The 15,228-nt window shown below is 43.3% G+C and overlaps 1 protein-coding gene across 2 annotated transcripts in view; it reads right to left on the bottom strand.

The window, feature by feature from the left end:
- Nucleotides 1-2,371: 2,371 nt before the first annotated feature.
- LOC112252443 (semaphorin-3E) overlaps nt 2,372-15,228 on the bottom strand; it is a 56,377-nt gene continuing 43,520 nt past the window's right edge. The window contains exons 3-17 of one of the 2 annotated variants that reach the window (XM_024423665.2): nt 13,296-13,355; nt 12,602-12,721; nt 11,493-11,586; nt 10,765-10,881; nt 8,098-8,240; nt 7,861-7,975; nt 7,675-7,744; nt 7,418-7,562; nt 5,951-6,176; nt 5,618-5,709; nt 5,450-5,491; nt 5,062-5,228; nt 4,745-4,812; nt 4,464-4,597; nt 2,372-4,348 (exon numbers count right to left, since the gene is read on the bottom strand). In XM_024423665.2, the coding sequence (XP_024279433.1) occupies nt 3,797-4,348; nt 4,464-4,597; nt 4,745-4,812; nt 5,062-5,228; nt 5,450-5,491; nt 5,618-5,709; nt 5,951-6,176; nt 7,418-7,562; nt 7,675-7,744; nt 7,861-7,975; nt 8,098-8,240; nt 10,765-10,881; nt 11,493-11,586; nt 12,602-12,721; nt 13,296-13,355 (2,145 nt within the window). In that variant the 3' untranslated portion in view covers nt 2,372-3,796. Of the gene's footprint in view, nt 4,349-4,463; nt 4,598-4,744; nt 4,816-5,061; nt 5,229-5,449; nt 5,492-5,617; nt 5,710-5,950; nt 6,177-7,417; nt 7,563-7,674; nt 7,745-7,860; nt 7,976-8,097; nt 8,241-10,764; nt 10,882-11,492; nt 11,587-12,601; nt 12,722-13,295; nt 13,356-15,228 lie in introns of both variants that reach the window. The other variant, XM_024423664.2, reaches the window with a different exon arrangement.

Below are 15,228 nucleotides of genomic sequence, written 5' to 3'. Positions count from 1 at the left end.
AACTCATCCCCAGCTCTGTGTGTGCGTGTGTGTGTGTGTGTGTGTGTGTGTGTGTGTGTGTGTGTGTGTGTGTGTGTGTGTGTGTGTGGATTGATCCGTTGGAACTGTGGTTAATCAGTGTATAATCATGGTGTATCCATCCCTGTGAGACCTCTCCTCTAATCTCTCTGTATTTCTCTCCTCATCTATCCATCTTCCTCATTACTGTACATCACTATGACCTCTGCACTGTAGATTCATAACAGCTGTTCCAGGCCATAAAATACACACACGCATGCACACACACACACACACACACACACGCACGCACGTGTCTGTGTGTCTGTGTGTGTGTGTGTGTGTTTGTGTGAGGGATATGAGAAAAACCCATGATCCATCAGCTGCACTGAGGTCCTCCCCACTTACACTCCTCAAGACTCACGAGTGAGGGACAGAGAGATATAGAGACAAAGAGAAAGAAAACCGGAGCATTCCTTGATGGAGGTAGAGTGACAGGAGAGCAAGAGAGAGCGAGAGAGAGCGAGAGAGAATGGGGGGGTTCTACTAAGCTATATGGTATCAACATAAAAATAAATGATCAGATGAAACATATTTTGGGCCTTACTGCTATTAGCCCGTACAAACGCATTGAATAACAGATTCACTACATGGAACAACAGACAGTCACAAAAAAATAAATCTAAAGGAAGTTTGTTCTTAAGTGACTGTCCTATATCTGAGCGTTATTAGAAAGATGCCTTAGTTATTTTTTTAACATGTATTTAGACCCTTATTTTTGGCACTAAACAGTCTCCATAAAATCTTCTAATGATGTTTGGACCCGGGGAACCTTCAGACAAGTGTTTCGAGGTCCGTGAAATTTTGTAAGAAGACAGACTTTTGTGATGTCTCAAGGTCTGACACTGCTTTATCTCTCTCACCTTTCACCAGATGTGGAAGTGCTGCAGACAGATGTTTTATTATGCTCATTCAGTTTCCGCATCAGCGCTGGCATCGACTCCAGGGGGGTTAAATAAAGGTCGGGCCGTGGATCAAAAAAACTGTCAGTATCTGGTGTGAACACCATTTGCCTCATGCAGCGCTACACATCTCCTTCGCATAGAGTTGATCAGGCTGTTGATTGTGGCCTGTGAAATGTTGTCCCACTCCTCTTCAATGGCTGTGCGAAGTTGCTGGATATTGAAACTGGAACACGCGGTCATACACGTCGATCCAGAGCATTCCAAACATGCTCAATTGATGACGCGTCTGGTGGGTTTGCAGGCCATGGAAGAACTGAGACATTTTCAGCTTCCGGGAATTGTGTGCAGATCATTGCAACATGGGGCAGTGCATTATCATGCTGAAACATGAAGTGATGATGGCTGATGAATGGCACGACAATGGGCCTCAGCATCTTGTCACGGTATCTCTGTGCATTCAAATTGCCATTGATAAAATGCGGTTGTATTTGTTGTCTGTAGCTTATGCCTGCCCATACCATAATTCCACCGCCACCATAGGGTTTCTGTTCACACCAGTAAACCGTTCGCCCACACGACACCATACAGTACATCTGCCAGTTATTTAACTAGGCAAGTCAGTTAAGAACAAATTCTTCTTTACAAAGATGGCCTACCAGGGAACAGTGGGTTAACTGCCTTGTTCAGGGGCAGAACGACAGATTTTTACCTTGTTCGCTCAGGGATTCAATCCAGCAACCTTTCAGTTACTGGCCCTACGATCTAACCACAAGGGTTCCTGCCCAGTACATTTGAAACCGGGAATCATCCATGAAGAGCACACTTTTCCAGCGTGCCAGTGGCCATCAAAGTTGAAAATTTGGACGCTGAAGCCGGTTACAACGTTGAACTGCAGTCAGGTCAAGAACCTGGTGAGGGTAACGGGCACGTGGATGAGCTTACCTGAGACGGTTTCTGACAGTTTGTGCAGAAAGTATTCGGTTGTGAAAACCCACAGTTTCCTTAGCTGTCCGGGAGGCTCGTCTCGTCTTGTGAGGCTGGTTTGACGTAGTGCCAAATTCTCTAAAACAATGTTGGATGCAGTCTATGGTAGAGAAATTAACATTAAAGTCTCTGTTAACAGCTCTGGTGGACATTCCTGCAGTCAGCATGCCAATTGCACACTCCATTAAAACTTGAGACATCTGTAGGATTGTGTTGTGTGGCAAACTTGCACATTTTAGAGTTGCCTTTTATTGTCCACAGCACAAGGTGCACCTATGTAATGACAATGCTGTCTAATCAGCTTCTTGATATGCCACACCTGTCAGGTGGATGGATTATCTTGGCAAAGGAGAAATCCTCACTAACAGTGATGTAAACAAATTTATGCACAACATTTGAGAGTATTAAGATTTTTGTTCGTATGGACCATTTCTGGAATCTTTTATTTCAGGTTATGAAACATGGGACCAACACTTTAATGTTGTATTTATATTTTGTTCATTATTAAAACTCAGAGAACATTCAGGATGATGATGACTGGGGGAATAATGTGATTTAAAGACTTCAAAAAAGACTCCATATAAAAGAGGGATTGTAATGGAAACCTGATAAATGTTATGCTGTCAGAATATAAAACGGTTGATTTCCTCCAATAGGTTTGAATATTCATGAGACAGGCTCCTCTGTCTAGCCAATGACATGCTTGGATGGTCACTGTGGCGTTCTTCCTTATTTGGGAGGGAAAATATGGCGACGTCGATTGTCTTCTGCTATGGTTATTATGAACCCCCATCTGTAGCATCATTACTGACAGCAGAGAGAGAGAGCGAGAGAGAGAGAGAGAGAGAGAGAGAGAGAGAGAGAGAGAGAAATAGACAGCTGATATGAATACTAATCAACCAACTCTATAACTACCAGTTGATTGTAGTTCACATTTAAGTTGGCCATTTATTGAAGAGAAAATGCATCTGTTGAGATACACTGTGGATATAATTAGATTTCTAATGGCCCAGATCAAGTATCTATAACTTTTATTGAGGGGTACGTCTATAAAATTTTATATAATCCCTCTTCCATCATCAATAGTACATTATGAAAACTATTATTGTTGTTTTCAAATGTTAAGTTCCGTGGTATTTATTATGGATGCTATTCTCGGAACCGCAGACACAGTTTTGCGTTACTGTAATCATTCAATGATGTCAAATCATCTCGATCTCCTCAATCTCCGACAAGTCACTACCAAACTAACTGACAAAGTATAGTAGGAAATACTTGCGTACATCATCAACTTTACCAACTATACAGTAAAACAATAATAGAGTACAATGTCCAGTTTAATTAACCAGTTCTAAACCACTACTAAACTCAAAGCAAAAAAAGAATGTGTTTACCGTAACGTTGTGTATTTTCTAACCAGTGGTTTTGAACGCGAGCAGCTCAAGTGTATCTCTAGAAACATTTTATTTCTGAGGAATCGGTTTGAATGTTCTCTATCTGTGGGTTCAGCTGGGATGGCTATGAATCTTCTGTACTATGTCCGTTCAGAGAAGCTGTCAGCACTGTGGTCTTAAGGCCACGTTGTTATAAATAGTTCAACTGTTCTATGTGCCTTCCCTCTGACGGACACTCAGCACTAGTGGCAAAGATTACAGCAGAAACAAGGAAAGGTAAAAACACAATATAACATAACATGTAATATGGTTATAAGAAGGAAGAAGACGTTACGGTAAAGTCTAAAAAAAGAAAGTGTCATGTTTTTAGCTTAGTCTGGAAGTAGTATTCTCTACAACAACAAAAAACTGGCCCATTGTGTGTGTGTGGTTGTTCTATCCTCTCTCTCCCTCCTCTCAGGTGTCCATGGTGTGTCTGGGGGTTCTGTGAGGCTCTCCCCTCCCCCTTGCCCTCCTCTCTCCTCTTCCCAGTGGCTGGGTGTATCTAAGTTTGGTCTTCCTGCGTCTTTTCTCTGAGCACCAGACCCTCTCACAGTACTCCTCGAGCCGCTGTGTATCTCGATATCCTATAAGCTGGAGGAACTCCTTGTACCACAGCCGAGAGGTAGGGCCTGGAGCTGGAGCGGGGGCTAGGGAGGACCCTGGTAGGGCTCCTGGTAGTCTGGAAGTGGGGTCAGAGTTGGAACCAGTGTGGAGGTCTGGAGGGGAATCTATGGGAACGTGACAGGAGGTTGCTGTGGTCTCCCCTTCTTCCTCTCCTTCCTCCCCTGTCCTGTGTATCAGGGCACTGACCCTCTCCCCTCCCAGCACATGAAGCGTTACCCTCAGTAGGGTGTGGACATAGCCGTGTTCTACCGTCTGACACACGTACATGCCAGCGTCCCCAATCCGCACAATCAGGAACAACAGCCCGTGGGTCGTTATGACTACACTCTCATCACCTCTGACCTGGGGGAGGGAGAGAAGAGGGAGGGGAGGGGAGGTAAGGAGAGATGGAAAAGGAAGGAAGAAAGGAGGAAAGTGGTGTATATGTATATACAGTATGTATATATGTCTGTCTCACCTTCTCTCTGTCTGGACCTCTCTGTATGTACCACAGAACTCTGGCCTGTAGAGAACGAGGGGTACACTCCAGTAGAGTACTGTTATTCTCTACCCCATACACCTGCCTCTCCTCCGCACCCTGGTACTTCTCCCCTACACACACACACACACACAATTCAGCAGTGACCATTCTGTTACCTCAGCAGGCCAAAGGCCATTGGCCAAGGAGTAATTACTTTCTACCCCCCCCCCCCCCCCACACACACACACACACACTCCCAAACACACACACAAACTGACCATCAATCTGCAGCCCATTGCATAGCTGTACAGCGTTGCCATGGCGAACATCCTGTCGTCTGAATCGTCTGCTGAGAGAGAGAGGGGGAGTGGTGGAGGCTGTTAAATGGGCATTTGGGAAAGTGAGATAAGGACATAGTGGCATCAAAGGGAAGAACGGGAAGGGATGATGAGAAAGAAGGAGGGGATTAGGCAGGATAGCGGTGCTAATGATTGCTATGTGATGCCTCTGCACCGCTGTGCACATGTTCATATGTCTGTGTGTGACTGTACATGCCTGTGTGTCTTTGTGTATGAGGTTTGTGTTTCTGTCTCACCTCTTGGTGTAGACCCCAACAGGGTAGTATCGTGAGCAGGTGAGTCCATCCCAGGCACAGTAAGGATCCCTGGCTAGGCAACAGTCGGCACACTCTGACCCGTACAGTTCACATTGATGGAGCCTCACCTGAGCCACACCCACCTCAGAACCCACATAGAGCTGTTGCTATGAAAACAACAACACAGGGACCAAAATTAACAGAGGTACACATTTTTGTAAATATCAACATCATAAAACGCTTTGCCTACTGTCATTACATTTCCGGACATTCGGATAATCAATACACTGTCATCTTGTGGCTAGATGAAGATACTGCAGTTTTAAACAACCATGCTTCAAAACAATGTTAGTAACTATGATTTTAACATGATAAATAATTGTCATACTCGTTTTGCAGATATGATGATCTCAGTTATTGGCACAGGGACCTAGAAAGAAATAACATGAAAACATTTTGATCTTCCATAAACAAATCAAATTGTCGAGTGCCAAGAATGTGTAATTGATGCAATGGCCATCTTTTGCCATATGGTGGCGCTAAATAACAGCAGTACCTTGAACACCTGCAGTTCCTCCAGAAGTACTTCCTCTATGGTGTCTGTGTCTTTGTTGTAGATGCTGATAACCTTCAACACAACAGAGTCGTCTACGGGAGAGAGTATTTAAGTGATGTAAATATCACACCTTCACCAATACAACCACCCAGGACATCCAAATAGTAGAGAGTCAAAGGCTTTGTTTTGGGATGTCAGTGCCTGTCTATCTGGTAGGCCTATCTTACCTTCCTGTAGATTGTGATTGTAATTCTGCATGTGATCAGTGGAGGGAGCTATAACCTTGGTGATACACAGCACTGGATGATCATAGTGTAATGTCAGTATGCATACCTCTGCCTATGTAGAGGACGTGGTAGTGTCCATCCTGGGCCTGGACGCGGTCCACAGCAATCTGGGTTAGTCTCCTCCCTCCTGGCTCCGTCTGCAGTAGGACAGGTTTCTTGTGGAGGGGCAGGACCGGGCTGGACATGACGGGGTGGGAACGCACAAAACGCAGAACCTCATCAGGGAACTCCTTAGAACCTGAGAACCCACCACCGTTCACCTTACTGGCACACTGGAGAGAGAGAAGAAGGGGAAGAGATAGAGAGGGAAAAGGGATAGAGAGGGGAAAAGAGAGAGAGAGGAAGAGAGTAGAAGAGATGGAGAGGGAAAAGGGATAGAGAGGGTAAAAAGAGAGAGAGAGAGAGAGAGAGGAAGAGAGTAGAAGAGATGGAGAGGGAAAAGGGATAGAGAGGGGGAAAAGAGAGAGAGAGGAAGAGAGTGGAAGAGATGGAGAGGGAAAAGGGATAGAGAGGGTAAAAAGAGAGAGAGAGAGGAAGAGAGTAGAAAGAGAGAGGGAAAAGGGATAGAGAGGGGGAAAAGAGAGAGAGAGGAAGAGAGTGGAAGAGATGGAGAGGGAAAGGGATAGAGAGGGGAAAAAAGAGAGAGAGAGGAAGAGAGTGGAAGAGATGGAGAGGGAAAAGGGATAGAGAGGGGGAAAAGAGAGAGAGAGGAAGAGAGTGGAAGAGATGGAGAGGGAAAGGGATAGAGAGGGGGAAAAGAGAGAGAGAGGAAGAGAGTGGAAGAGATGGAGAGGGAAAAGGGATAGAGAGGGAAAAAGAGAGAGAGAGGAGAGAGTAGAAGAGATGGAGAGGAAAAGGGATAGAGAGGGGGAAAAGAGAGAGAGAGGAAGAGAGTGGAAGAGATGGAGAGGGAAAGGGATAGAGAGGGGGAAAAGAGAGAGAGAGAGGAAGAGAGTGGAAGAGATGGAGAGGGAAAAGGGATAGAGAGGGAAAAGAGAGAGAGAGAGAGGAAGAGAGTAGAAGAGATAGAGAGGGAAAGGGATAGAGAGGGGGAAAAGAGAGAGAGAGGAAGAGAGTGGAAGAGATGGGGGAGAAGCAACATATGAATAAGAAAAAAGCATTACACTGTCAATGACTCGAATGGCTACTATTGAAGCTGTATGCTGCAGTATAATGATAGCACTGATGTGACCTGCAGAGACAGCTACAGTTGCTCTGACATTCACAGGAAATGTTGTATAACAACCTGTAACACTCTTTCTCTGCAAAGGGCAGCTGCCACAGACACAGGCATAAGGGGAGTGCTGTGAATCTCCAATGCTGCTGCTGGAATATCACATTTTTGAAAGACATTATTGAAAGTATATTGTTTGGATATACCGTGTGGAGTTTGCTGTAATGGACCAAACTATGCAGTGCATGTATCCTTACTTATCGGGTATGGAGAGCCAATCAGGTAATGTAAAGCCTATTGATAAGTCAGTATATGTTGTAGCTGTAGGTTGTAACTCACAGATCCGGGGCGTGGGTAGGGGACCCGGCCTTTGTATGGGGTCCAGTGGTGCTCTGGTCTCTCCCGGTGTGCAAATTGGCCGTTGAATGCTGCTCGCACAACATCCATGTGGTACACACACACTGCATAGCCCTGGAACACAGCACTGAGGAGGGGAGGGGTGTAGATTGAGAGAGAGAGAGAGAGAGAGAGAAGATATTCAATACAATATATCAGTACTTTAAAAAAAAAAAACACACGGGACTCTCTCAGCAGACCTTGTAGTACTGAAGAGGCCAAATATCTCTGGATTCTTCTCATCCTTGTTCTTCAACACAAATACATCCTCTGAAATGAAACACACATGGGAGAGAGAAAGAGAGAGAGATTTAGGGCTCCATTAAGTGAAAGTACTATAGGTGCATCCCCTTCTCTAGGAAACACACACGAACACACAGCCATACCCAGCTCATCGAAGTGTGTGTCGATGCCGTTGGGTCCAGCCACAGAGCAGATGAGACGAGTCTTTAGGAAGGAGCTCCAACGATTCACTAACATCCTCTGACCTCCCTGGTCATTCTGAAAGGAGGGGATGGAGGAACTGGATTAGAATTGGAAGGAGGTGAAGGAAGGGAGGACATGATACAGTATATAGATATGCTGGCATGCAGGATAGAACAGAGCATTTGTGCAATTCTCACCGCACAGACCCGTCCCACCCGGGTGTAAACAGCCTTGTTAACCCCCTCTGCGTCCATCCCTCTCTCCGTGAAGAAGAAGTAGACCTTGTCATCATCCCTGTCATCGTTATCAGGAATCACCACCGACCCAATGAACTTAGGCTCTAGAGGAAACATGACAGTTTCAGAAAGAGAATGTGACCGCAGCATTACAAAGTTCACTTTGCCTCCAGGAAAATATAACATACTTCTACATTTATGTAGAGCGCTTATACAATATACCATGTGAAAAGGCCCTGTTATTAATATGCAAATACTTGTGTTACTTTAAAAGGATACTTTGCATCACCACCTGGTACGGCAACTGCTCGGCATCTGACCGTAAGTCGCTACAGAGGGTAGTGCGAACGGCCCAGTACATCACTGGGGTCAAGCTTCCTGACATCCAGGACCTATATAACAGGTGGTGTCAGAGGAAAGCCCATACAACTGTCAGAGACTCCAGTCACCCAAGTTATAGAATATTTTCTCTGCTACCGCATGGCAAGAGGTTCTGGAGCGCCAAGTTTAGGACCAAAAGGCTCCTTAACAGCTTCTAACCCCAATCCATTAGACTGCTGAACAATTCAGAAAAATCGCCACCAGACAATTTACATTGACACCCCCCCCTCTTGTATACTGCTGCTCCTCGCTGTTTGTTTGTTACCTATGGATAGTCACTTCGCCCCCACCTACAGATAACCTCAACAAGCCTGTACCCCTGCTCACTGACTCAGTACCGGTGCCCCCTGTATATAGCCTCGTCATTGTTTTTCTTATTGTGTTACTTTTTATTATTACTTTTTATTTTAGTCTACTTGGTAAATTGTTTTTTCTTTTTGAACTGCACTGTTGGTTAAGGGCTTGTAAGTAAGCATTTCACGGTAAAGTCTACACTTGTTGTATTCGGCGCAAGTGGCAAATAATGTTTGATTTGATTTGAGACACATGGTATCCATGAGTTCATCTGACGCTGGGGAAGTAGATAAAGGACCTAATTGTCAAAATCCTAATGTATCCCTTTAGAGGGGATATGCGAGATTCTGGCAATTAAGCTATTTTCTCTACCTACCCAGAGTCAGATGAAGTCGTATGGATACCATTTTTATGTCTCTGTGTGCAGAATGATGGAAGTTAGAGGTAGTTTTGTGAGCCAATGCTAACTAGTGTTAGGCCAGGGTAAAGAATGATTATTCATGGGCACTGCAACTTAAGATATTACTCAAGGTTTAATTATTAGAGCAACCAAACAACTTCAGGGGACAAATTACATGAAGGATAAATTATATGAGCTGAGAGCTGGCACCAAACTCTAAACTAGAGCAACCCCAGCAACCCCTGATCTTTATACCCCAGAGCCCCATCATCTGGTATAAAAATGAAAGTCCTCCAATTATGGTCCCACAGTACTTCCTTTGCAACAGAAACGTAGAGTCTCTCGAAATGCCACATGCAACATAAAACAATATCACTACAACATTTAGATGACATGCAGGCCTGACTAGAATATTAACAGAATGTAACACAACAGCACAGTACGAAATGATCTTCTTTCTTTTTTTAAGCAAATGTGTGTGTTCCTTCAGGTCCATGCTCACTCAATAAGTGAATGATGACTAGTAGGTCAGGTGGCCTGGATGTTGTTGGTAGGCCCATGTTGTAGTGTGCTACCATCGCCGTAGTTCTCTAGGCACCTCTTGTTCCACAGCAGTCATCCCCAGTCACTGGCCAAGCCTGCAATGCCTCGGCCCCACAGGTACACCACCGAATATCTCCTCTTCGATCTCTTCGTTTCCCCAAATGACACCATCCACAGTTAGCTAGTCCACAATGTGCCTGAGTCACCCACAGCCTCAGCAGCACAACATTGGGGGGGAAAGTATGTACATGTACGCAGGCAGAGATGACAGAGAGAGGAAAACGTTTTCTCTGCACGTACGAACTCCTCCTGTCCAGAACTTGTGAGGTAAAGCTAGCTACTATCTAGCCAGCTAGATAACTAACACACAGCGATGGTCATCTAGCTAGCAAAAATAGTATGTGGACAATGGGCAAAACAACGTCCAATATGATACTTTTCAATAAAAACATTGGCAGACAAAATACAGGCACAGAGGTCGTCTCATGTTGCTTGAAGTAGTCACAGTAACCAAGGTTGAAGTCCTGCTGTCATAAGCATTGCTGATTTCACTCACAATGAAACTCTTTAGCACAGAACCACTAACCAGGTCGGGAAACTCCAGTACATCGACAAGCTAGATAGGGAGAAGCTCCGAATCAACTCCAAATGCAGTTAGGAAAGTCCAAAACCCGGGGAGTTCATTAGCTTCCAGTCTTGAAAGAACCACCGTTGTCACCAGATCTAAGGCTGGGGTAAAGAATGGTTATCCATATCCGTGGGCTTCAGATACTCAAATTTAATTACTAGATTAACCAAATGCCTAAAAACATCTTTTCACTATGTCGTTATGGGGTTGTGTGTAGATGGGTGAGATTTTTTTATATTTTTAACTCTTTTGAATTCAGGCTGTAATACAACAAAATGTGAAATAAGTCAAGGGGTATGAATACTTTCTGAAGGGACTGTAAGTGTGGGTGAGTACCAGAGATCAAATAGAAAGTAGTAATGAGAAATGCCTGGACACTGACCATTGAGCTGTTGTCTGTTGTCTCTCTCAGTGCGTGTGTAGCTTTGGTTATTCAGTCGACACAGAGCTGCATCATTTTCCCAGTAGTCTGTATACAGGCCAATATATAGCTCTCCTCCTAACACACACACACACACACACACACACACACACACACACACACACAGAAAAAAAATCATAAAAAAACATAATAAACCAGATGTTTCATCAGTTAACACCGAATTTTCCACACATTAAATTAAATTAAGAACAAAATTACAATCAATTGCAAATTATGTTTGCTAATTTTTTGTTTGGTTATTTATCGCAATCTGAAAATAACGGATTTATAATGAGTTATTTCCACACGGTGGCAGCATTGTGCTAAAACTAAACCTGCCTCTAAGCCAGCGTTTCCCAAACACGTTTTTGCCCTAGTACACAGTTGTTCAAATAATCAAAGCTTGATGATGAGTTCATTATTTGAATCCGCTGGGTAGTGCTAGGGCAAAAGCTGAAGCGTGCACCCCATGGGGCCCCCAGGACCGAGTTTGGGAAACACTGCTCTAAGCACTGTGCAATATACTCAATAACAGCAATTCTACTAGAGTATCAGTCTTCTAATAGGGTTAGGGCTAAGTGTGCCTGAGACAGAGAGTTATTGAGAAAATAATATGTTATGAAACATACAAGAAGGTAGAAAGTGAAACAACAGAAGTGATAATGTCTTGTAGAGTGTGGTCTTCTTACTGTCCAGGGTGGAGGTTACGGGGCTGTTGTGGTCATAGGGACATCTCCCTCTTCCACTCTCTACACTCTGCTCCTCCAGCTCAAACTGTCTGGCCTGGGGACCAAAACGTATCAGTGAGAACACACATACTCATGCTCGCTCGCACATGCACACACACTTCGTAAAATGGCCTGTTTCCGAGTACGTATTGATGTGATCAAATGTAAAAAATATATTAATCATAGTGTCACATATAAACAAGTAAATGAACAGTATATAAAGCAGGGACAATGAAGAGCGTGGGGGGCTTTGACAATGGTGAGGTGTGAGTGTCACGATATGTTCCAACATCTAGCAACCGTTATTAGAAGCACCTCTCAGCAAACAGGGGGGATGTCTCAGGCTGGACACAGTGGCAGTCAGAATTGCTAGTCTCTATTAACTATTGACACCCCTGTGTTACCATTATCAAACAGTAATTCGATAAAGCTGCTTTTTCATCACAGATACAAGTCTTTAGATACTCTGAATGGCAAGGAAGTGACAAGAGTCTTCAGATAATTAGCAGTACGAAACAGGGGTATTTGGTGTAGTGACACATTGACATCCCTGAGCTTGACCTTAGCCATAGCATGTTCCGTTCTTCATTCTGACTGAAGTCTTGTGGGAGACTGGTTTGTTGTCCCTGCTGGTGCTGTTGTCACAGGTCCTCTCAGACAGACAGGGGATGATATAAATTAAACTCATTTACAATCCAGACAAACACATTCCCTCGCTCTCTCAGAGGACACAAACTAACTATCAGTACCAACTTCCTCTTTCTCTTCTCCTCCCCCTCTCTCCTCTCTCCCTTTCTCTCTCAAAGGACACACAAACGTCAATAATGTCACAACTTGTGTCTCTGTGTGTATCTCCTTCAGATGAATAAACAAACTCCCTGTCTCTCACTGAGGAAACATAAATTGACCATTGGGCGTGTTGAGGTTTTTACAGCTCATTCAGGAAAGACTGCCGGTGTCTAAAGAACAGATGACGAGACTGAGCCAAAACAGCAGCATGTCCTTCTATATTTTTGCATATCAACCTTATTTGCAATAACTACAAGGAAAAAAATCCCATCCCTGCTCACCTGTCCTGCGTGTCCCACCCTGATGGTGGCACAGAGAGGGTTAAATGCTCCTGTTCCACAGGCCAACAGGTGTGTTGTGTTAAACTGCTGCAACACCTTGATGTAGTTAGCACACTCTGGCTGTAGGGGAGGGGGGAGAGGGAGACAGAGGGGAGGTTAGGTTAGGTAGGTAACTTGAAGTGTATGGCATGTCTGAATATCTGTACTTGCATTTTAAATTGTAGGCTGATTAGGTATGCGAAAATAGAACATTTTATAGTACAGTATGTCATTATATATATATTTGTTATGAGTATGCTTTAAATGTCAAGATATCATACTAAATTCGGGATTTTATGTGGTACAAATTCCTTTCACGCTATTGAGGAAGATAATTGTCTTTTCAGAACCATGTGTTTAACACAGCTGATAATCAGCTGATAATCATGAGGCTGTGCTGTACCAAAATGCTCAAATGGCGGGAAACAACGCACATGCTCATTAGATGTTGCATTCTCAGTATGGGTGAGCCTAGTATTTTGATATTTATTGTTACGGCATACATTTTTGCAAAACAGTATGTTCTAAATAGTATGTTGTATGAATAGCACACAGTATGTAGTTTCAGTAAGTAGTAGTCAAGACAGATATCGAACACACTGCATATATGTAGGGTAAACTATGACAGATGTGGATGTACATCAGATTCTGTTACCTTCTCTTTACCCTTCATCATACAATCTTCTACCTGTGACTCAGAGCTGGCCCAGTCAATCTGATGAGAGATGACAATAAATAAGACACTAACACATGCATACGGACATTCAAACACACACTCACACATGCACACTTTCTGTCTGAGTGTTCAGCATAACATCCTGTAATTAACGTTTGTTTATGGGTGGACTGAACCACAAAAGGTCTCCATAACCATCATAACCATCCTGAAGTGTCTGAACTACACTCTTAGAATTAAAGCTACCCTGCCTTTAGGGTTCTAAAAACTGCTCAAAAAGGTTCCTCAAGGAACCCTTCTGAAAAGAGTCTTCAAGGAACTCTTTGAGGAAGCTTTATGGGATGGGAGGGGTTCAATTTAGTACCTTTTTAATAATATATTGCAGAGGTGGCAGCTTGGCTTACTGGAGGCGGGGTTTTCAGATAGTTATTTTTGGGCACCCGTTAGAGTAAATGTCATTCTTGTTCATCATGATAAGTTCATACACTGCAAATGTCAATTTTCCGATATAAACAATGCTGATTACATATAGTAATACAGTGGTAACAATTCCAACTTTGGGATTTGCAATAGGCTCTTGAGGAACTCCTTCTCCTCTGTAAGCCTCAGTGAAGCTACACAACTATCAGTGTTCAACCTTAACATGTGATGACAATAGAACAGAACAGATGAACAGGAATGACATTTACTTGAAAGGGTGGCACAAAAAAATCTATCTAAAAGCCAGGCCCCTACTAAGCCATGCCTCCAGTCCAATATTCCTCCAGGAACCCGTTACTACATTAAAGGAAATCTAACTTTTGGTATTTGTTTCATTTGTCCATTGTTGATTTGATTTGAATTATTAGGATCCCCATTAGCCAATGCCAATGGCGACAGCTAACGAAAATTACATTACAGACAAAAAAAGAATTTCCAATTTAGATACATTTAAAAACATGAACGTGTGTGTGTGTGTGTATGTGCTCATCTATCAGTTTCACACACATGTCAGTACATACACACAACAAGTAGGTCACATGGGGGAGAGGCGTTGTGCCGTGAGGTGTTGCTTTATTTGTTCTTTTAAACCAGGTTTGCTGTTCACATGCACTATATAAGACGGAAGAGAGTTCCATGCACTCATGTCTCTGTATAATACTGTATATTTCCATTCATTTGTTCTCAACCTGTGGAGATAAAAAATGTAAAAAATCTCATTGATTTATCAAGACCAGTCCCCATGCTTGTATCAGAGCAGCATGAAACGATGCTGAAATAGTTGACCACAGCGGGTAGACTTTCTTCTTCTTCTTATTATTATTATTTGACCCTGCTGGTCATCTATGAACATTTGAACATCTTTGCCATGTTCTGTTATAATATCCACGGCACAGCCAGAAGAGGCCTGGCCACCCCTCATAGCCTGGTTCCTCTCTAGGTTTCTTCCTAGGTTCTGGCCTTTCTAGGGAGTTTTTCCTAGCCACCATGCTTGTACACCTGCATTGCTTTCTGTTTGAGGTTTTAGGCTGGGTTTCTGTACAGCACTTTGAGATATCAGCTGATGTAAGGGCTTTATAAATACATTTGATTTGATTTGATTTTTACTATTGCTTAAAATACTATTGCTTCTAACTTCTTACTATTGCTTCTAACTTCAATATGCTTTTTCAATAAATAAGACCGACACCACTTTTAACAGCACAGCATTACTCAACACTAGTGAGACTCATGCCACCTACAGCAGGCCTACAATAATTAGATTCAAAGGATTGGAGGATTGTAAATTAATATTTAAGGGGTATTTTCCGTTCTGTGAGAATTTCTAAGGTGCTTTTATATCATTCTAAATGTATTAATAATTTCTTTGTTTATTTAATTGTCAAATAACCTATCCGTTCAACGCTGGGCCAAATGGGGACCACCCTCTGGG

Source organism: Oncorhynchus tshawytscha, linkage group LG06 (assembly GCF_018296145.1).
Source record: "Oncorhynchus tshawytscha isolate Ot180627B linkage group LG06, Otsh_v2.0, whole genome shotgun sequence".
NCBI lineage: Eukaryota > Metazoa > Chordata > Actinopteri > Salmoniformes > Salmonidae > Oncorhynchus > Oncorhynchus tshawytscha.
Note: the sequence above shows the minus strand (reverse complement) of the source record. Positions and strands in the feature narration are given on the sequence as shown.